Source organism: Cinclus cinclus, chromosome 14 (genome assembly GCF_963662255.1).
Source record: "Cinclus cinclus chromosome 14, bCinCin1.1, whole genome shotgun sequence".
NCBI classification, from domain to species: domain Eukaryota; kingdom Metazoa; phylum Chordata; class Aves; order Passeriformes; family Cinclidae; genus Cinclus; species Cinclus cinclus.
Window position 1 is genome coordinate 14,960,843 of NC_085059.1, and position 21,096 is coordinate 14,981,938.

Genomic DNA, 21,096 nt, shown 5'->3' on the forward strand with positions numbered 1-21,096 from the left:
CATCCCAACAGGATTTGTGCTTGGCAGGAGGGAAGTGGGTCTGTCTGCGCTTGTCCTGACGCTGCATGAGTCACTCAATGGTTAAACACAGTTTAGCTGGATGCTGGAAATTTTCCTTTTTTGTTCCTGGTAACTCTGAGCAACATCCTCAGGGATTTGATTCTTTGCTGACAACTCCAGGCTCCAGACCAGCAGTGCCCCAGCCTCACCACTAACAGGGGTGCCCACAGCCTCATCTGGGTGGACCAAGGGAGGGGAGCCAGGCACTGGCCAGGGTTCTGGCCATGGGTGCTGTTCCCAGGGTGAGGATGGATGGACGAGGGAGCTGGGGTGGTGAGCATGGTGTTGGGGCTGGGACATTTCCAAATGGGTTTTGCATCTCATGGGAAGCAGTGCTGGAGCTGGAGTTCAGGCTGGGGTTGCCGGGAGCTGCTCCGATGTCTGTGGCCATAGGAAATCAGTGGAAGCACAAGTGAGGATGCTTCTCCTTCCCTCTACACAGGTCTTTGGATGCTGATCCTCTGCCTGGAAAAGACCAATTCCTGCTAAATCCTCCTTGCTGGCCTGCCTCCTGTGGACACATCCCTCCATCTGGGTCTCCAAAACCTGCCTGCTCCAGTGGCATTGTGCCTGGTCTTCCTGCCTGCAAGAGTAGTAAAGCTGAGCTTGTGCCTGGGACGTGGCTGCCCTCCTTCTCACGCTGCCCCTGCTCTGAGGGAGGATCTATCCCCCTGGCCATGTGGAGCTGTTTGGAAAGGCCTGGAGTGCCAGTGAAGGAAATCGGTGAAGAAAGATGCTGAGGACAAGGGTCCCACAGTTCTGCCTCCACCCCCAGCCCAGCTGCCCTATGCCTGGCAAAGCTGAGCAGCCCCCCTGTGTCTGTGGGACAGCCAAGGGGGACACTGAGGGGGACAGAGGCTGTTGGCAGGAGAGGGGGAGCAGAGAGGGACAGAGCTGCCATCAGCTCTGGGATGCTCCAGTCTCTGAGCCAGGAGAGCAGGAGGGACGAACAGGACTGCTGGGAGGGAAATCAAGTGGCAGCTGCCAGAGGGACCCCAGGAAGCTCAGTGGGGATGCATCACAACCCCCATTGAATGGCAGCAGCCTGGCCATGGTGGAGGAGACTGCAGCCCCCCTCAAGTGCCCCGGTTCTGCCCCAGAGCTGCCCCTCACAGCAGACAGCCCCATGGGCAACCCCAGCCAGGAGTGGAAAGTGGTGAAGATCCAACGGGTCCTTATCAACCCTGACTTTGAGCCAAGGAAGACAGGTAAGAGAAACCCCCTTTGGCCACTGTCCCCCCCCAGAAAGGCATTACTGTGCTCCTAGTGAGAACACCCAGCTCTTCCCAGGGCAGGACTTCCCCTGGGTTAGAGGTCCCAGGCTTCCAGCAGAGCTGCTGGGACTAATTTAGCTTGAGATGATCTCTCTGGCCTTAAAAATATGGAGGAATCTGTGGCTTTTCTCGAGGGGGGGGGGGGGGGGGGGGGGAAGGCAGCAGGCGGGTTCCCACTGTCTGCAGGAACTCAGCCCATCCCTAAATGGGGCATGAACAGGATGGACTTCCCAGCCCTCACCCTGGCCATGGGGCTTGGTAGGATCCTGCCCAAAAGTGATCAAGACTGGCTCCTGTGACACTGTCTGGGACAGGGACACCTCTCCTCCATTGACTGGGGATGGCCAAGCATCCCTTACATGGCTTTGGGCCATTTTTGTCAGCTCCTGGTTTAAAAATTAAGTGCTTTATTTCAGGCTGGTTGGTTCCTACAATACTCTCTGCTTCACTTCACAGCCCCGTGCCACAGCTATTCCTCTCCATCCATGACTGTCCCTTCAGCCATAGTGACACAAATACAGGTTCATATCTAGGGTTACTGTGGCTGCTGCCATGCCTGGACTGCCCCACCTTCCTGTGGGAGATGCTCCCACAGAACCCATCCTCTTACAGGCATTGGACCCATTTTTAAACCCTACTTCTACCCTCCTTTCTATTTTGCTCCTGCCCAGCTGTTATCTCAGCTGCCACACAGTGCCAAGGCAGGTGTGTCCCTGTCCCCATGGGATGGTGTTATCAGATGCTCCTGTTCAGCTCAAAGCCTCGTTTCCCAAGGCAGCCTCCAGGACTGGGTGAGATGGGGTGGGACTGACTGGGATGCTTAATATGAACCCGGCATCCAGAATCCACTCCCTGCCTTTTTGCAGTGTCAGGCATCCTCAAAACCAGCGGCTCCTGGATGGGACACAGGCTGGGAAGCTCAGCCAAGCCCTTTGGCTCACAGCTGCCCCAGCAGCATCGTGTTTCAGGGCTCAGCACACAAACCAGATGGACCCAAATAGTCTTCCCATTTCTCACTGCTCTGGGATAGCAGAACTGCAGTGGGGAAAGGTCAGGCCTGACTCTGTCCAGGCTCAGCATTTTCCTAATCTGCGCCACCATCCAGCACTTTTTCTGCCAGCCTGGAATTTTAAAGTAACTCAACAGGTTTGTTGGAAAGAGTTTGTCTGTCCCATTTCCTCCCCCTCCAAGTGAGATCACCACCAGCCACTGCCTGCAGGACCCGTCACACTTTCCAGAGCCTCCAGGCAGGATGCCACTGAGGGTCCTGAGAGCTAGGAGCAGCTCTGGACCTTGCAAAAAGCCTGCAGGTTTGGGAAAGAGAGGCTTGGTTCAGCACAGGTGAGAGGAAAAGGCAGGTGCTCTCACAAGTGGCACTAGGGTTGCTCCTGCAACAGGCTGTTTGCAGGAGCATCCCTGGGAGATGTCAGGGATTTGCTCCTCTTCTCCTTAGCTGTCTAGGGGTACAGGAACCCCCACCTCTGCAGCTTCTTCAGGAGAAGAGGGTGCATCCATCCACACCCAGAGTGGTGCAGGGCTGGCCCTGGGAGCTGGGAACCAAACGGGTGCCTCACCTTGAGCTGTGTGGACCCACCCAGGCGGGTCCCAGGTGCCCCTTTGGTCCCCATCCAGCAGCCCAAGGCCAGGCTGCCTGCTCTCAAATATCCGGCACGGCGGCCCGGGCTGGTTGGCACCTCTCAGGGCAGGCTGGGGAGTGCAGGAGCCCCGGGTAGAGGCAGCGGCTGGGAGATGCAGGAGGCAGGACTGGTTTCTCTGTCTGGTGTGCAAATAAATGGAAGGTTTCGCTCCCTGGGGGCTGCAGAGCCAGTGCCAGACTCCCTCAAAAACCAGGAAAGCACAAAAAAGCACAGAGGGGCAGGAAGAAAGGAAATTAGATAGGCAAAAAAATCAAGCCAAGAGCTCATCCTGAGGTGTGGACAGGCATGGGAAGGGGGCGAGGCCGGTCTCACCCACAGCCAGGGAGTTCTGCAGCCCCAGCAGGAGGTGTGAAGTGATGCTGGCTAACCAGGGATCATCTTGCCCAGGACTGTGGCTCCCTTTGGACTTGGAGCAGACCATCTCTGGCAGAGGGGATTCAGTGCTGTTTCCAGCAGGTCCCCAGTGCAGTGACACCGGTGCTGGATTTTTGTCTCTGGATTTTGCCCCCCTCCAAGTGCCTCGAAACTTTAGGCACTGGGGAAACCTGGGAAAAGAGGAGGCCCCACACCCCCAGCAGCGTCTGAAACGTAAGGTGGTGCGGTGGGGAGGAGGAAAAAGAGTGAAGGGCTGGGTAAGGGGATGTCCCGGGATGGGTAAGAGGATGCTCAGGACTGTTAAGGGGAACGTGCAAGGCAGGAAGAGAGGGATGCCCCAGAATGGGGTAAAGGGATGCCCCGGATTGGTAAGGAGATGTTCCGGGCTGGGTAAGGGGATGCCCAGGCTTCTCCCCCGTCACAGCAGGCTCAGGGCAGACCCAGCCGGGACGAGAAGCAGCGGAGCGGAAACATCGGGGGCGGCGGGGCGGCTGCCAGAGTCGCGGGGCGGGGGGACCCGGTCGGTGGGTCTGTCCGGGAGGGCAGGGGCAGGGGCAGTGCCGCCGGGACCCGCCACCCCCGGCCCCCGCCCGCCGCCCCCCCGGGCCCGCTCCGAGGGCGGAGCTGCCGCAACTTTCCTGCCCGCCGCCTCCTCCCCGGTGCAGTCGGGCTGCGCGGGGAGGCGGCACCGGCACCCGGCACCGCGGGTACGGTCGGGCTGGAGGGCTGGGGGGGGGGGGGTGGGCAGGGGCCGGGGGGCTCCGGGCGGGGGCCGGGGGAAGGAGGTTGTGCGGGCGGGCAGCGGGGCTGTTGGGATCTGGGGGTGTCCGGGTGCCGGGGGATGGCGGTGCGCAGGGGGTGTATAGGGGTCCGGGGGGAGCTGGGAGTGCATGCCCAGAAGTCCCGTGGGTGCGATGGTGGGTGAAGGGTGGGCGAAGGGGCGCGCACAGCCGGGGCTGAGCCGGGTTTGTCTCCCGGAATGAGCGGGGCAGGTGTCGGTTCCCTCTGCCGGTACCTGGGTCCGATGTGGGGCGCGGGAGGCACAGCGAGGACACACGGTGGGGACATGGAGGGACGGAGGGGTCCTTCTCGGGGCTCGCAGGGTCGCACCTCTCAGCTCCGCAGAACGTCGTCCTAGGAGATGTTCCCTGTCCCCTGCGTCAGGGACGTGACCTCTCCTGGCGATGCCACCCATGCTGGGGACACGAGGTCTGTCCCTCGGCTTGGCAGCTAGCAGGATGGATCCTTTACGGATTGTGCAAGGGACAGGCAGAGGCTCCGTTTCATTCCGCTACCCTCCCCGCTCTGCCCACCCCACAGGGACACTGCGAGCCATTTGACCTTCTCTGGCCAGGCCAGCGCCACTGGCTTGGGGCACCAGTCCGGCCGGGCTGTCCCCGGGACCTTGCAGCCCGGGATGGGTCGTAGCAAGTTCCAACAGCTCTGGGCATAATGGGGCTGGGACACATTTTCCAGGCAGGATGGAGTCCCCGTGGTACCCGGCTGTAGGACGGGCTGGTTCTGCTGCACTCAGGGTGGATGGATGGCAGGGCTGTCTGTGGGAGGTCTGCCCACCTCCAGCCACCTTTTCCAAAGATAAAAGATTGATTTTAGCCAGATGGGGAAGGTGTTCGTTGCCTCCACCTGTGTGGGCTGGGGCTGCTTACTCCATCCCCCCGGAACTGGGGATGGGCAGGGGCAGACAGGCCCCATTCAAACTGAATCACCACCACTCCCTTCTCCTCCCCCTGAGTGGGAACTGGGTGCCCCAGGACTCGCTGCTTGGAGACTGAGGCCATTTCAGCAGGATTAGGGTGCTGAGTGCCGGGCACGGCTGTGAGCCGGGAGGAGTGTGGGGAGGCAAACAGCTCCAAATCCAGCAAAGCCCCTGCGAACAGAGCACAGAGAAAACTTGCAAGCGCAACGAATTTTCTCGCTGTGCCACATTTTATCACTGGCAAAGGCGCCCGTGTGGAGAGGCCCAGGACAGAGTGTCTGCCAGGCAGGCGAGGTTGATCCCACCACAGCACCCACCACTTAAGCCAGATATTTTTGGGGCTGCAGGGCCAGCACAGATAAGAATTTCTGGGGGTTTTGTATCTGTGGCATAGGAGGGCTGGAAGCTGGGAATGAGGCAGAAAATTATCATCTTTCTATCCCTATGCTTGAATCATATCCGTTTCTAGCTAGCTCAGCTGCCTGCCTGTGCTACCCTCTGTGTTTTCCTAGCTGCAGATTATTTGGGATAACCGGGAGCTGGAGAGAAATGTGTGCACAGATTTATATGTGTGTGAGTTGGTACGCACTGCAAAAAATCCTGCACAGCTGTAGCTGGGGCAAGGGGCCAGCTTGATGCTCTGCCAAAAAACCTGCTTACATTTCCTCAGTGTCCAAAGTCCTCAATGTTTGGGTGAAAACACTGGATCTCCTCTCCCCAGCATTGCCTGCCTGCGGATGTGCACCAGGGTTCGTGTCAGGTGACACAGAGTGTTCATGTCAGGTGTCCCTCTGGAAATGGGGTTTGTCTTGGTTTCACTCTTGGTTTTGCCAGTGGGGTTTTGTCAGCAAGAGGTATCATTTGGGTTGACCATTGAAGTCCAAGAAATACTTGGAAATGGGGCAAAGTGCCTGCTGGTTATGGATAGTGGGCGCTCTGTCAGGGGGTGATCTGGTAGGACACCCTGAGTATGGCCAAGCCGTGTTGCAGCACTGAGATAACTGAGCATCCAGACTTGGAGAAAGTCAGGGACAGAGCCCAAACTGAAGACTTTGGAGTCACCTGCCAGCTCTGACTCCAAGATTTCATATGACCTGTTGCACCCTAAAGGTCCCATTAAGACTTGCGTACCTATTTTCTCTTCTGCATACAAGGACTTCTCACCAGGCACAGCTTCCAAGTCACTGTTTTCCTTCCTGTGACATCCCAGCCATATCAAGACCAACAACTTTCACTGTATTTGTCAGTTCAGCGAAACTGCAATTTAAGGCCAAATCTTCACCCCATTTCAGCTCTTGGAGTCTATCTCAGGGCAGGATGGGTCGCAAGCCATGTCTGATACATCCCTCACCTTCATTTGGGGTCAGATGGTGATTCCAGCCTTTCCTGGCTGGACTTCCAACATCCTGCTTTAGCACCCTTCAGGGGGATCCATCCTTTGCATGGAAAGCTGAGATGGAAGGAATTCTTTTCTCCCATCTGCCCAGGAAGTGAGAACACCAAAAATGCCTTTCATCACCTTCGTCATCCATGCTCTGGAGGAGAGAGCACTGTACATGCTGTGGGAAGGATGACTGACAGCTTGGCAAGAAGCTGTTAAGCCCTGCACTTGGGGAATGTTCAGGAAGTCACTCCTGGAGCAGCAGAAAACCTAAAGAGCAAGTGCCTATATAAATATAGAGATAGAGATCTATAGGCTTCTGTGGCCAGAGCTGAAATGTGTTAAACCATGATAGCACTTGCTGCTGCTGGTGTGTGCCAGGACTCTGGCAGTTCCATGGGGCACAGGATGACAGAGACTATCTCCTTCTGCTTTGGCTGCCTTCAGCCCCACACTCCTTTCCTTTCTCCCCAGCAGCTGGACATTCTCAATGCATTCAGCTCCCTCCCGCCTGCCTGGGGCTGGGGAAAAGGACCAAGCAGAGCCCACCCGGGGCTGCCAGGAAAGGATGATGGAATGTTCTCTGTGGCTGGGAGGGGAATGTGTGGTGCAAAAACTGCCCCAGGTGGCAGAATCCCTCCAGACACCATGGAGATAAAGACCCTTGCACTGGGTGAATGACCTCATCCCATGGCTCAAGCTGCAGCAATTTCCTCTGGACTGCCAGAGGCTTCAGTGCTTTTCATCTGTGTCATAAGAATTGGATGTCAAGAGCAATTCTTACTCTCAGCATCCCAAGCAGCATCTTGAGGAATTCATTTCCAGTGGAAATTCCCAGCCCAGGAATGGTGGGTGCTGGGTGGGCAGGGGCAGATGGGCTGCTGGAAGACTGGACAGGATAGGTATGGATGGAAATGGATTCCAGGTAGGGGAGTTTAGGAGAAGGAGTCCACCCTGCAGCACACCCGGGACTGGAGTGGTGCCCATGGCTGTGCCGGCAGCAAAGGATGGAGAGACCCAGGGGCAAAACTCTGGTGGGCAAATCCCAGTATCGGTCCCGGCTACGTGGGAGCGTATCTGGCGGCTAGTCCAAGCAGGAGCGGGTTGGCCAAGAGCTGAGTCATCCCTCCAGCGCGGAAGAGATCCTCCAGGGCCCCCCGTTTGCTGTTAAAAGGCAGTAGCAAGAGCAAGAGGCTGCGAAATGGCTCCTCCGAGAGCTCGGCTTCTTAGGCAGCCCCGGCCTCCGAGGAAGGGGGGATGCTCCACACGTAGCATGAAACCCGCAGACATCTGGAGCCTGTGGCTTGTTTCTCAACGGCTCCTTGGCCGTGTTTCTCCTCCTTTTCGGAGATAAAGGCGGCGAGGGTGACCCTACGGAGCGGGAGCTGCGCTGCTGGCCGCCCTCCAGCCAGCCCGGCCGGAGGAAGCAGCGGCCCCGCTCTGTGCCGCGGCCAAAGCAAATAGAAATGGGCGTAAAACAATGCCGGGCGCGAACCGGGGGGGACTCGCCGCCGGCATCGTCGCTGCCGACGGGCTCCTCCTTTCCAGGAGAATTTCCAATGGCATCTCTGCCTCCTCTGCCCCCTGCCCAGACAAAACCCTCTTGTCGGGCAGCCAGAAGACTTCATCCAGGGCATCCTGCAAACCTCAGCTCTGTGCAAGGACTTGCTGGGTGCTGAGGGAGGCAGGAGGGCTGAAGGGTGAGGAAGAGGAGTTCCCCAGCTTCCAGCAGCCATCCTGCTTACAGTGGGCTTGCTGGAAGGATTTGACTTAGTCATCCATCCCTTTCCCTCGCTGGTAGGCTGAGCCACTGCTGAAAATATCCTGGAAGACTCCCAAGCAGCACAGAAGGCAAGAAAATGAAGAACACATGAAGGAAGGGAAGACAGGAAGGGATGGGATGGGATGGGATGGGATGGGATGGGATGGGATGGGATGGGAAGGAAAGAGCAGCAGGGATGGGAGCAGGCGGTTTTGGCCACCCACCTCCCTGCTGGGGCCACATCAGAGACACCCATCGGAGCCGTCCCAGCAGTGCCTTTGGAGAGGGGCTGCACCCTTGGTGGGCACGGGGGTGATGCTGATGGTCAGCGCTGGTGTCTGTGCGCAAGAGTGGCCTCGGCAGGGCGGGGGATACTGCCCTTCCCACGGGTGCTTTTGCGGGGGGGGGCAAGCTCATAGGAAATTTCTCACACTGAGAAAATGCATTCCCGGCAGATCCACATCCTTTCGGTCTTAGGGAAGGGCTGGTGCCCTGACCTTTGTCCGGCAGGAGAAGCCCAGAGGCACTGGGCTGTTCGCCGCGGGGTTCGCGTCAGGCTTTTAGCACATTGCTTTTAGCACTTGGGTTGAGTCCCGAGGCGTGAGGGCGGCTCCTCGCTGTGTCCGTGTCTGCGTCCAGCTGGGCAGGAGCTGCACAGCTTCTGTCGACTGCTGCCATCTCGTGTTGCTTCATACATGAGTCCCCCACCAGGGCTGCTCACCGACCTTGCTATGAGGTGGGGCTGGGTTGGCATCTCCCCGCTGTCCCCGGGTTTATGTCCTTCTCGCTCGGGGCTGAGCATGTCGCGACTTGGGGCGAGAGGCCGGGGGACACACGCTGTCCTCTTCCCTGTCACTGTCTCGTCGATCCGGTGGCCGAAGCCATGTGAACTACAACCGGAGACCTGCTCGGAGAAATTCCTTTCCCATATGGTCAGCGCGATGGGTATGCAGAACCCAGCCCAAATTCGGGGTGGGATGGTGGAAACGTCCTGAGTGTCACTAGGTGTCCCCTGGGCTTTCCCATCTGTCCCAGCATTTTTGCGATGGCTGTGCTGGGTCCCCGTTGCCCCCGGACCATGTACCCCAGGCCTGGTGCATCTCTCCTACCTTCTCCCACCTGCCAGGGAAAGAGTTGTGATGCCGGGGGATAGTTGGAGGAAGGGCTGCCGGTCCTGGGCAGGAATGACTGACACCCCACATTCCCACTGAGGGCCCTAATCCCCCTCTCCCCTCTGCCCAGGTCTCTCCCGCAGTGCCAGCCTCTCGGAGAAGGAGCTGAAGGAGGCGAAGGTGCGGAGCCAGAAGATCGCGGCTCAGCTCACCACGGCGCCCGGCCCCAGCTCCAAGGGTGTCCTGCTGTTCCACCGGCGCAGACAGCGCGTTGAGGGGCTCACAGGGAGCGGGCATGGCGGGGGGCTGCCGCTGAGCCCTGCGCCCCAGCCTCGCCAGGGGGTCATGGAGGAGAGCCAGGGGCAGGGTATGAAGCCAGGGCCTGGCCAGCCTGTCAATCCAGAAGGGATGCTGGCAAACGCCTCCCCGTGCCAGGAGCTTCCTGCTGAGGCCCAGCAGGTCCCACTCAGCGTTTACCTGAAGGAGAACATGGCATCAGCTGCCACCAATAGCATCGGCGTGCAGGAGCAGGCGGCCAGTAGGGTGGAGGGGCTCGGAATTGCAGGAGCCCCTGCAGAGCCAAACACGGCAGCGCTTGTCCTGCCACAGAGCCCCGAGGAGGGGAAGAACGTCAAAGTGCCCAGCGAGGTGCCCTGTGAGGTGCCCAGCGAGGTGCCCAGTGCACCAGCGGGGACAGCCACAGGGATGGCATCCCCAGCTGGGCAGCAGCAGAACGGGACACAAGGCCGGCAGTACTACGAGGTCCATCTCACCCTGGCCAAGCCCAAGCCTGTGAAGAACCGGACGGCCAGACCCTTTGGCACCCAGGCATCCCCCGCCAGCGCCCAGCCAGCCGAGGAACCCCCTGCCCCCGAGCTGCCCCCACCACCAACCTATGCAGAGACCCTCAGCAGCCCCCCACCCCTCACCCGTGTCCGCTCCCCGCCTGCCTACTCGGCCCTGTACCCCACCCAGGAGCAGAAGATGCTGCCAGATCCACTCTTGGGCTGCAGGGTGAGCGGACCAAACCCCTTGCCCAAAACAGGGATCCTGGAGGAGTCGGCTGCCCGGAGAGCCAGCAGAAAGTCCATGTTCACCTTCGTGGAGAAGCCGAAGCTGGGCCCCAATCCCGACCTGCTGGACCTAGTTCAGAGTGCTGACAGCAGGAAGAAGCAGAAGGAGCAGAGGGAGCCCAGCGCCGAGGACGAGCCATTTGCTCTCGGGGCTGAAGCTTCGAACTTTGTCCCCAGCAGTGCAGCCAGAGGTGTGCAGCACCTCCCACCAGCTGAGGATGCTCCGGCATGGTCCTCCTGCCTCAAGTCTCCCACCATCCAGCCCAAGAAGAAGCCACAGCCCAGCCACATCCTCACTGAAGCGAGAGGGAAGGGGGCTGAGCTCTTTGCCCGCCGACAATCCAGGATGGAGAAGTTCATCATTGAAGCCCCCTCCCAGCCCGAGCTGCTGCGGTCCCCATCACCTACCATGTCCCTGCCTCCCTCCTGGAAGTATGACAACAATGCTTACCTGTCACCTATGGTCTCCAGACGCCCCTCCAAGAGTCCCTGCAGGCCCTCCAAAACCCCTCCTGCATCACTGTATGGCAGCAACCTAATGGAGAATGAGATGTCCCAGAAGGAGCTGGAGATCTCCAAGCACCAGCCTTACCAGCTCCAGTCTTCTCTCTTTATCCTCTCCCCATCCAAGGGGCCAACAAGGTCCATGCCCCAGGAGGTGCCTCCACCCAGACCATCTCTTCCCGACTCCTACCCCTATCCCCAGCAAGCCTCCTGCCCGACATCTCCGTTGCCTCCTTCCCCAGTTTGGCATCCCCCAGTGGTGCCCAGTGCTGGCCAGACCACTGCCAGCCCCTTCCCCAGTGCTGCTGGGGCTCTGCCCCTGACTCATGACAGTCATGCCAGTCCTGGAGCCCCAGCTGAGGTGCTGCTGGCCTCCCCGTGCCGCCTGCTGCCCCCCCGGGCAAAGGCAGGTTTCCAAGCACCCCGGCCCTCCTACTCAACCAGGAATGCCGGCATCGAGCCGCAGGTGTGGAAACCTTCTTTTTACTACAAGTAGTGGTGGCAGAGAGAAAAACACAGGGGTGCTAGGCTGTGTCCTCCCTAACCACTCATGGGAGTGCCAAAAGCTGAACCAACCACCAAAAAAAAGGGGGGGGGGGGTGATAAGAAAAGAAAATAGAAAAACGAAGTGTTTGTGAGGCTGCAGTGCTGGGACACTGGGTGACAGGTGCTGCTGAGCCCCCAGTGCAACAGGAGGTGAGGAGTCCCAGGGAGTCACCAGGAACTGGGCACAGAGCCTGCAGGATTCCCAAAGAGTCAGCCAGAGCTTGTCTGTCCCACAGGGCTGCTCTTACTCTTCTCTCGCCTGGAAACTGTACGGAGCATTACACCTCTGGCTCCCTCCTTTCCTCACCTCCAGCTTTTCCAGATCTCAGAGCTCTGATTGTTCCTCCACATCCCCTCTGTCCTGTGGCTCTTCTCAGCCTCCTACCAAAGCAAACCTGGAGGGGACGCTGCCTTTCTGCCTCACTGTGCCTGCTCCTGACTCTTCTGTCACTCCTTCAGGATCCATCCTCGTTTGCTTCCTCACTGTGGAGGAACAACTGCATCCCTTGGGGAATGACAGAGTCCAGTGGTGCTGGACCCAGGGACTGCGGGGTCCCTGCCTGTGCTCAGTGGTGGAGATGGAGTGGGCGGTGCTGTGTGGTAAGGATGGAAGCAAGGGATGTGCTGGGATGAGGAGGATGCCGAGGGCAGGGCTGCTGGGTGATGCTCAGCCCAAGGCTTTTCACCCAGCTGTGCTCTGCCCATGGCCTCCTGCCCCTTTCCCCATGGTGCCAAGTGGCCTTTTGACTGTGCTTTATTTCTTCTGCATTTTTCTTTCTCCCCCTCTTTCTGAAATACACTCTCTGCACTGTCACACATGGCTCTTCTCTTTCCTGTCGTCTGGGGAGCAGTGCTGGGTGAGGGATCCTGGGGCAGTGCAAGGTGGGCTCCGAGCATATCCCTTAGGAAGCTGCAGGTAGTGAGAGGTCCTGGGACATATTTTGGGCAAGGATGATTAACGGCAGGCTCGGCCTGCCCCGATCTCCTTTGGCTGGTGAGGGGTTGCAGGGTAAATGCATTTTGGGGACCCCTTGCAGGGATGCAACGCACGAGGAGACATCCCCAGGTCCTGTGGGGCTGTGCCAGCATGAATCTTACCTTGGCACCCTCCTGCCGCTGTACCCCTGCTCTGTGCCTTCTCCCCCCCGAGCGGGGGTCACTAACCCGCTCTCTGTCCCTCTCCAGGACAGGCGGTCGTCCCTCCCTGCATCGCCCACCTGGACGCCCCGGCTGGCGCGGCGCCCGGGCAGCCTGGACGGCTGGGCCAGCCCGGCCTCGGTGCCCGAGTTGGATGAGGGACCCCCCACGTCCCCTCCGTGGAGCGAGAGGTCCCTGTCCCCGCTGAGGCAGGACTCGGACCCCCGGGCCAGCCGGCAGATGCAAGCGCGGCTCGCCAGGAACATCATCAACGCTGCCCGCAGGAAGAGCTCCTCTCCCAAAGCCGTGGGGCTGGAGAGCTCCCGGCCCTTCACCCCCATCTCTGCCGGCCCCCGCAGCCTGCCCCAGTCGCCCCGGCTGGGGCCAAGGGCGCCGGCACTGCAGGCTGCCAGCAGCGTGCTGGGGAGCCTGGGCAGCCCCTCGCCCACCCACAAAAGCCCCTCGCTCTCGCCTCGGGCAGGCAGCCCCCAGTTCTGTGCTTCCCCCGGGATGCCCCGAGCCGCCTGGGCAGAGGGTCGCCGGCTCCTGCTGCCATCCGGCGCGTCTTGCTGCCCCGTGCCCAGGCTGTCCCCCATCCCCAAGAGCCCCCTGCCATCCCCCGTGGTGGGTGGGCGCTCCACAGCCAAGCGTTGCACCTCCCGGTCCCCGACGGACTCGGACGTCTCTCTCGACTCCGAAGACTCGGGGACCAAGAGCCCGGGAATCCACAGCTTCAACCTCTGTCCCCGGGGCTGGACCAGCAGCCTGCGGCTGAAGACGGGGGGTCTGCCCTCAGGGGCTCCCTGCACCTCCTAGACAAGCCAACCCCCTCCGAAAAACCTTCTCCCTCGACCCATCAACCCGGGTGACCCGCTCACTCCCCACCGGCAACACACCGACCCCCGGGGTTGAGGTCCCCAAAAACCAGTATCCCTTAGGAGCTGCCACGGTCCCTCTGTGTGCCAGAGGGGTCAGGTGCCTCCCGCCCGTCCGCTGTCCCATGGCCCCGCTCTATTTTTACCACCCTAACCTTTCGGGGCAGGACTGCGTGGTCAGCAGGCAGGAGCAGGCAGAGTGGGGGAGCCGGGCCCCCCCACGGCCCCTCCCTCGGCAGTCCCTGCCTGCCAGCCAGCCCCATCCCGCACAGACAGGATGGGATGGGCTTGGTGGTCCCCCGTGAGCCCTTGTCCCCAGCTCCCAGGAGTTACCCCAGGATGTCACTGAAGCTCTGCTTCCCTGGGGTGGCACGTCTGCTGCGGGTGGGCTGCATCGATTGGGTGCCGTGACCAGGCTCCCTCTTCCCAGCTTCTCCCAGCCTCTGGATTTGGCTGGTGCCAATTGAAGCCAGATTTTGGAGAGGAAAATTTAATTTTTAATTCCAGCCCCCCACTTCTTCACTGCCTTCTTTTTTTTTTAAAAAAAAAAACTTTTGATCCCTTCTCAAAGAAATTCTCCCAAACCCTTATTTTCCTAGAGACCAAAAAGAGCCAAAGTTATTTATTGCCATGTTAAGGGGACTGTTTACAGGTGCCCTCCCATCCTGCCCAGACCAAGAGGGACAGCCCCATCTTGTCCCTGTCACTGTCCCCATACCCAAGTTCACCACATCCTCATCCCCACAAAGGTGGGATGGAGGCATATAGGAATCGACAGGTGCTGTGACAGCCAGGGCAGGTAGGGAACTGTAGGGGCTGAAGGAAAAGGTAGAAGTTACAGAGGGTTTGAAGGAGGTGTTAGCACAGAAGCTGATTCTGAGGATACTGGTGTCCCCACACCTTGGGGCCAGTGAGACCAGCACTGGAAAAGAGGTTGCATTTGGGCAGCCAGCCTTCCCTTTCCCCAGGACATGCTGTTGGAGCCAGCCCGTCCCTGTTCCCTGGAGTACCTCCACACTGCAGGCTGCCCCTCCAGGAACACAGAGCCCCATTCCCAGGACACAACTCCCACCCTCACTCCAGAAGTCATCACAACCTACCTTCACCACACCTCTGTACACCCAGTTCCAAAATAAACCACCATTATTCCACCCAGGCTGGCTCTGATCTGTCCCCTAGGTGGCTTGGGTACACATGCCACATGGTCACCTTCTGCTGCTGCTACATGTCCCCAGGGGTCAGCCCTGCTCCATGCCAAGTGACCACATCTGCATCTGTGTGGGTCAGCCCTACTCCATGCTGGGTTGATGGAATCCTGGTCCCCAAGGGTCAGAGCCCTGCTCCATGCCAGGATTATGGCATCCTCATCCCTGTGAGTCAGACCTGTTCTGTGCTTGGGTGACGGCATCCCAGTCCCCAAGGGTCACAGTCTGCTCCACCCCCTTTCTCAGCCAGAAATAACTTCTGTCCCGTGGCTGGACCTTGACATCTGGGCTGGAGCCCAGGACGGGTTGGGGCGAGCAGCAGGAGCCCAAGGGTGCCGTGAAGGGCCAGCAGAGGCCACGAGTGCTGGTGGCTGCAGCTTGGCCTCGGCCTCATCCCCAGCACAGCAGGAGAAGCATCTTTGGTTCCCAGCATCTGGGGTATCCCCTGGCCAGGTAGGGAAGGTGAGGGCTCACATGGGGGTCAGCAGGTGGGTGGGTGCACAGGGCTTGGGTATGTCCTTGGTGATGGAAAAGGGGACACCACCAGTGTGGGGGTCAGGGTGCAGTCTCCCCAGAGTGGGGCAGAGGGAATGATGGGGTGCAGGTCCCTGGCTCATTGTGTGGATGGTTAATCCTGAACTCAGAGCTGGCAGGGAGCTGTGTGCCAGGCATCCCAGCCCCCTGGGAACCCTGGCACTGCAGGGCTCTTAGGGGAAACTACCCAGCATCAGCCCTAGCTGAGGGATGCCAGATGCACCAAACAGGGTGGAACAGCACTTGCGGAGCTGAGCGTCCTGGTAGCACAGAAGGGTTCTGCTGCAGGTGGGCAGTTCAGGGGGCTCAGACTGGGGCTCAGCTGCCTCTCCACAGTGGAGCAACCCAGCCGAGTGGTCCCACAAACCTTCTTGCTACTGGCTAGGCTCACCAGCTCCCTGCAAGTTCAGAGCTGCAACTCCTGCACCCTCGGAGCCTGCAGCTGAAAATAACTCTGGCGGAGGTGCTGGGTGGGGGGGGCTGGCCAGGGCCCCTGCTCGGGCAGCAGCTGCTGCTCCGAGGGCACTTGGGGCGCAAGGACAGTGGCTCACTGTGGGCAAAGTCAGAGGTGAGGACAGTTTCTGCCCTAAAGAAAGGCAGACAGGAAGAACCACAGGCAAGGGCTGAGGGGCAGCATGATTTGAACATTCCCTATGTCTGTTGGTTGGGATGGAGAGCAGTGCAAGAACATGCTTAGGAATGATGTTGAACAGGGGAGATGCTCAGCTGAATTCTACTGTCTCTCTGGTGCATGCCTAGGGCTGAGGTGTTCCCATGTTTGGTGTCACTCCTGGAGTGCCTCTCTCTTCCAGCCAGACAGGATCCATCCACCGCCAACTGAGCTGCCCCAGGAGAACGGCAGCAAGTGATGGCTATCATGAGACCAGGCCCTGAAGATGGTAAGGGGGTGCAGGTGTGTCACCGGCCCCAGGACAGTGCTGCCCTCCCTGCCTACGGACCAGACCCAGCTCTGGTTGAGGCCAATTGCCCTGCTTTTGCTGGAACGGTCCATGCACAGAGTGTGAGAGATGGCTTGAACCTCTGGTGCTCCCTGACAATTCCTCACACAGAGGAAATGCCAGTCCCTGGCATGGGCAAATGGCCCAGCCACAAAACAGAGACCCAAACAAGGGGATACATGGTCTGTGCTGCCTTGGGGGTCTCCAGCACTGCAGCATCCTCAGCTGTAGCTGTGCTCTCCCAGCCTCCCCAGAGCCCCAGCTGGACCTGGGGAAGAAGATGAGCACAACACATGACCTGATGATCGAGGAGCTCTCCCTGCCAAACAACCGTGGCTCCCGGCTCTTCCAGCAACGTCAGAAGCGGGTACAGCGCTTTGTCTTTGAGCATCCCAGTGGCTCCAGGCAGGTGGGTCTGAGGACAGCCCTTCCCTGGTTCTTGCAGCCTTTCCAAGGAAGGAATTCCTGGAAGGATCAATGGTCGTAGTTGGCTGACTGCTATGCAGAGGTGAAGGGAGAGGAGAAATGTCCTGGTGGGCTGGGCATGGAGATGGGCAAACATGGGGTTCAATATCCACCAAAGCAGAAGGGGATGGTGCTGATCCCTCTCTGCACCCACTCATTGTCTCCTGCAGCTCCCAGGGAAAGGGGCAGGTGGCTCACACCACACTGGGAAAGGTGATCCAGAAGCAACAGTGAATGAACAGATGGTGAGTAGATGGAGGAAGCTCTGAGATGTTTTTAACTCAGAGTCCCTGAGTCCCAAATGAGGCAGGGTGAGGTCTCCCTGTGCCTGTTAACTCTCTCCTCCACAGGCAGGGGAGAATGCTGGGGGCCAGGAGAATTATCACTCCGAGCTCCATGTAGCAGCATCACCCCAAGGTGGCCCTCCAGAAGTGCCCAAGAAGTCAGAGAAGGTCTTGCACATGAGCAAAGTCCTGAACCCCAATGCCCTAGCCCCAGGTAAGTCAATGCTTTCTGTACCTGAATCCAACAGTGCTGTGATCTCAGCAACATGGGGCTGGAGGCAGTGAGCTGCTGCTTGCTGAGGTGTCTGCCCAACCCTCCCCCAGAGATATTATATGTACAAATATCTCTATATATAGATAGGTCATAGATATTCATTCCTGCCCCTGTAACAGGTATTTCATGGCCATGCAGAGATTGGGTTGTTCCCAGCCCCCTGCCTCAGCCTGACTGTGGCCCCAGCAACCCATACTGTCTCTCCCCTGCACAGGGTACTCAAGCCCCCTCAAAGAAATCCCCCATGAGAAGTTCAATGTCACCGCCATCCCCAAGGGCTACCGGTCCCCATGGCAGGAGCTCTTTGGTGACAGGAATGATGCCGTGCATGGCAAGAACCCACCACCCATGAGATCCCCTGCGTGGGACTTCAGGAGCTTCAACAGGTAACAGGGGCAGACACCATCAGCCACGCCAGTCCTTGGCCAAGCCCTTCAGCCTCGAGGAGCACCCACCATTCTTCCAGGGAAACACAAACATTCATTCCCTCTTTATACCCCACAGGGGCACAGCAAGGGCTCAGGATGCTCTTTTTCTACTCAGGAGCTTCTCTGTGGCTCCCTGCAAAGGTTCCTGCCTCCAGCAGCTCTCCCCCAGGTCTCCTCTCAGCTCCACTACTGCGCTCACACAGTCTCAGGCAGCTTGATCTCACTGGGTAACCTCAGGGATGAAATTTGGGAGGACCAATTCTTACACACATGGTCCTGGAGAAGGAATCACTCCTGTTCCCAGCTGGGCTCAACTCTCAGCTGGGTGGAGGAATGACACAATGCCAAGTCTCTTTCCTAATTTCCTTAACGTATTCAAGCAGCTGCTAGAAGCAGTGGGGGTATAAGGTTAATCTTCCCACAGAGTGCTAAGAGGTCACCAGATTCCTTCCAAACACCTGCTCAAGCCCAATGCCTCCAGGTCAGGGAGTTTCTGGTGGCTCAGCCTGGCAAGCTCTATGCCCTGTGGCTGCTTTTGATGGAGCACAGCTGATGCCTCCTCACACCTCCAATTTACACTGGGGTCAAGGGTGGGACCCTGCAGCAAAGACTGCCAAGACAGATCTTTCTGGAAAGGTGATGGTGGGGATCCACGAGATGGAGATCTGGTGTTAGCAAAGCACCAACTTTCTATTCTGCATGGCAGAATAATAAGAACTGAACTTTTACGCTGAACATGATCCCAGGGAATCAGCAAAAGGAGTCCTGTCTGTCGTCCTTCCTGAAAGCCTGTCACGAGGATGGAATTATATTGGCTTTGATGGCCTGGCCAAAGTCACCTTCCAGCAAGCAAGTTCCCACTGGAGTTTCCCCTGGGACACTGCACTGCTGCTCCCCAGACCATATGCAAACAGCAGCTCCCCAGCACCCACCCCGGGGCTGGATTTGAGGCATGGGGGGACACGAGTCCCCCCATGAAAGCTGTGCTTTCAAAACTTGGCAGAAGGGCACCACAACCCCTCCTTGTGGGAAAAGCCATCCTAAATGGAAGAGATGAGCCTGGACACCACCATCCCTTTGCTGCTCTCCTCCCCCTCAGCCCTGGGGCTTTCCCATGTAGCTCTCCTTGAGGAATTAGAGCCAAGGAGCTGTTGCAGACACTTGGCTCTTTTAACATTTAGCCATGTTCCTGCCTAAGGATTTATTTATGGACAGGGACTGAAGCAAGGGCATGTTTCTGAATAATACTCCATCCTGTACCATTTCTCCCCTCTCACACGCTGCCTTTCTATTTAAAGTCTTCAGCTGTAATTTAATACAGATGGATGCTAATTTAACTCCAAGCCTCTTGCCACCTCCTCTAATTCTTCAGTGAGACAGAAAGATTCAGAAAGCCAATCTTCTTTTAACTGGGCTTTTCTCAATCTTCCAAGCTGTTGGCTTTTAAATCACTTCTCAGTTCAAATACCAAACCACAGAAAAACAAACTTTTTGGAACAAACCGGCTATCAAGAAGCCAGTGGTCTTGCCTAAGGCTAGCTGAATCCAAGCACAGCTCTCATAGGCTACAGAGCAAGGGCAAGTTCACCACCCCCACATCAACTGCATTAAAGCAGGCTGATTTATCCCAGTTTTAAATATTCAGACTGTGATGCAAAAACCTGGGCCACCTTGCTAAGTTGTGCTGCCTTAGGAGAGAGTGGAAACCAAGCTTTGACAAAGACTCTCTTTTCCCCAAGTAAGTTCTTAGAACAAACTGCTCTCATTTGCCTTTCCCCCTATTTCTCCTCTGTTGCAAAATATTGCCACGTTATTCATGTTCTAGCAGTGCTTCCCAAAGCAAATGTTCCCAGTTTTGCCTCATTGATAGCTCAGTCCCTATGTGCTGCTCCAAAACCAACATTCTTTGCTTTTTGGGGGCTGGCACACTCTTCCCCAGTCCCTTTCCACAGTTGTCCAGAAAGAGACGACAGCTCTTGCCCCCGCACTGCTCCTCCTGTTAGTCATTGTTCATGAGGAGCCGTCCCAAAAGGCGGGATGGAGCCAGGGCCAATGATGTGCTAATGATCCAGAGCAGAGCAGAGCAGCTGTCAGCCTCAGCCCTCTGCAGGACACAGGAGCTGCACATGGGGCGCTCTCAAGACCAGGGGTTTGTCACTGTCACTGGTCTCTGAATCTAGACCCTTCCACGTGCAGAACACTCCCACCAACACCCAGGCACCAAAACCCCACTCTCCAGACTCGCCAAAGCTTAAGTTGAGGTGGCTCTGTACCAGAGAACCACCTTGCTGGGTTGGTAAGTGTCCTGGGGAGAAAGAGGAGGGTTGTCATTTCTAACAGGCATTGCTACATTGTGCTGGACTCAGTAAATCCAGACTTATTTTTTCTAATACCTTTACAGCATGCCCAGCCTCTCCTTGTGACTAAGTGTGCTTCTTTCTGTGCTGCAGGACTCCAGCCCCGTTTGATAGGGCGTTGGTTGGTGAGCTGTTCTCTTTGCCCACCGTAGAGCTGGATAACCTGAGTGTGCTGGAGGTGATTTCCCACAGGCCCAACTTCAACAGGGTGGCCCAAGGCTGGGTGCGGATCCTGCCAGAAAGCGAAGAGCTGTAGGACATGCACTCCCTGCCCCATGGCCACAGATGGTTCCCTCACTGGACTCGGACACACTCACGGGGTGGGGAGGGGTGCAGGTATCCTTCATGAAAGCTCAGCTGGTGGGCTCGGGTTGTCATCTTCGAATGAGGTTTGAATGAGCTCGAGTGTGGGACCATTTTGAATTCCCCTTGCAGTCAACGCCAAGCCAGCAGCCAAGTCCTCACTGTTAATCCAGCAGATCCCTGCAAGCTCCCATACAAAACATCCTGTACAGCCTGTCCTCTTCCCTGCCTCATGGAAAACAGCAGCACCATCAGCTGCAACACACCAAGCTGCCTCACTGCATCCTCACTGGCACGGAGACCTGCTCAGACAGCTGGTGCTTTTGCAGAGAAATTCCATCTTCAGGACAAGACTGCATTTGTCATTCCAGACAGCACACACAGGAAGGCATAATGGAAGAGCAGTAGCAAAAATTACAAAGCATTGGCATGTTTAAAGCAGCTACCTTGAGCTTGTCTGGACAACAAAAACAAGTGAAGGAGTGGGAATCTTACTTGTTTACCAACACAGCACAGCCACGGTAAAGGGGAGAGGAACGCTGGGAGTTGGAAACTTGTGCCCTGTTTTCCACAAGTTACTAGCTAGCACTTGGCAGCTATTTTTCCCTTCCTATTGCTCTTTGCATGTCTTTCTTGAACATGTAATCTAAGCTCTTTAAGTGACCGATTTGCTTCATGTAGTTGGTCAAGGATCAGACCCTGCCTGGACTCACTGCCTTGCAGAACCACAACAGTGTGAGGATGCTGCCAGAGACTTCTGGTAACTTCAACATCAGTGGGAAGGAAAAGCAGCATGGCTGTGCCTCCAGAGCA

The 21,096-nt window shown here is 57.8% G+C and overlaps 2 protein-coding genes across 2 annotated transcripts; both read left to right on the forward strand.

Moving 5' to 3' along the window:
- The first annotated feature begins 793 nt into the window (after nt 1–793).
- SYNPO (synaptopodin) lies at nt 794–13,415 on the forward strand. The gene is made up of 3 exons (XM_062502593.1): nt 794–1,268; nt 9,470–11,382; nt 12,648–13,415. The coding sequence occupies exons 1-3, from the start codon at nt 794–796 to the stop codon at nt 13,413–13,415; spliced, it is 3,156 nt and encodes a 1,051-aa protein (XP_062358577.1).
- A 2,570-nt stretch (nt 13,416–15,985) lies between these two features.
- On the forward strand, nt 15,986–20,236 carry MYOZ3 (myozenin 3). The gene is made up of 6 exons (XM_062502554.1): nt 15,986–16,112; nt 16,418–16,581; nt 16,808–16,882; nt 16,988–17,135; nt 17,410–17,581; nt 20,074–20,236. The coding sequence occupies exons 1-6, from the start codon at nt 16,082–16,084 to the stop codon at nt 20,234–20,236; spliced, it is 753 nt and encodes a 250-aa protein (XP_062358538.1). The 5' UTR covers nt 15,986–16,081.
- The last annotated feature ends 860 nt before the right edge of the window (nt 20,237–21,096 follow it).

Excerpts from the sequence above, each read along its gene's own strand:
- SYNPO (XM_062502593.1), top strand. The coding sequence starts at position 794 with ATGCTGAGGACAAGGGTCCCACAGTTCTGCCTCCACCCCCAGCCCAGC. Across the intron at positions 1,269-9,469 it reads CTTTGAGCCAAGGAAGACAG|GTCTCTCCCGCAGTGCCAGC; the intron begins GTAAGAGAAACC and ends CCCTCTGCCCAG. Across the intron at positions 11,383-12,647 it reads ATGCCGGCATCGAGCCGCAG|GACAGGCGGTCGTCCCTCCC; the intron begins GTGTGGAAACCT and ends GTCCCTCTCCAG.
- MYOZ3 (XM_062502554.1), top strand. The coding sequence starts at position 16,082 with ATGGCTATCATGAGACCAGGCCCTGAAGATG. Across the intron at positions 16,582-16,807 it reads ATCCCAGTGGCTCCAGGCAG|CTCCCAGGGAAAGGGGCAGG; the intron begins GTGGGTCTGAGG and ends TGTCTCCTGCAG. Across the intron at positions 17,582-20,073 it reads GACTTCAGGAGCTTCAACAG|GACTCCAGCCCCGTTTGATA; the intron begins GTAACAGGGGCA and ends TCTGTGCTGCAG.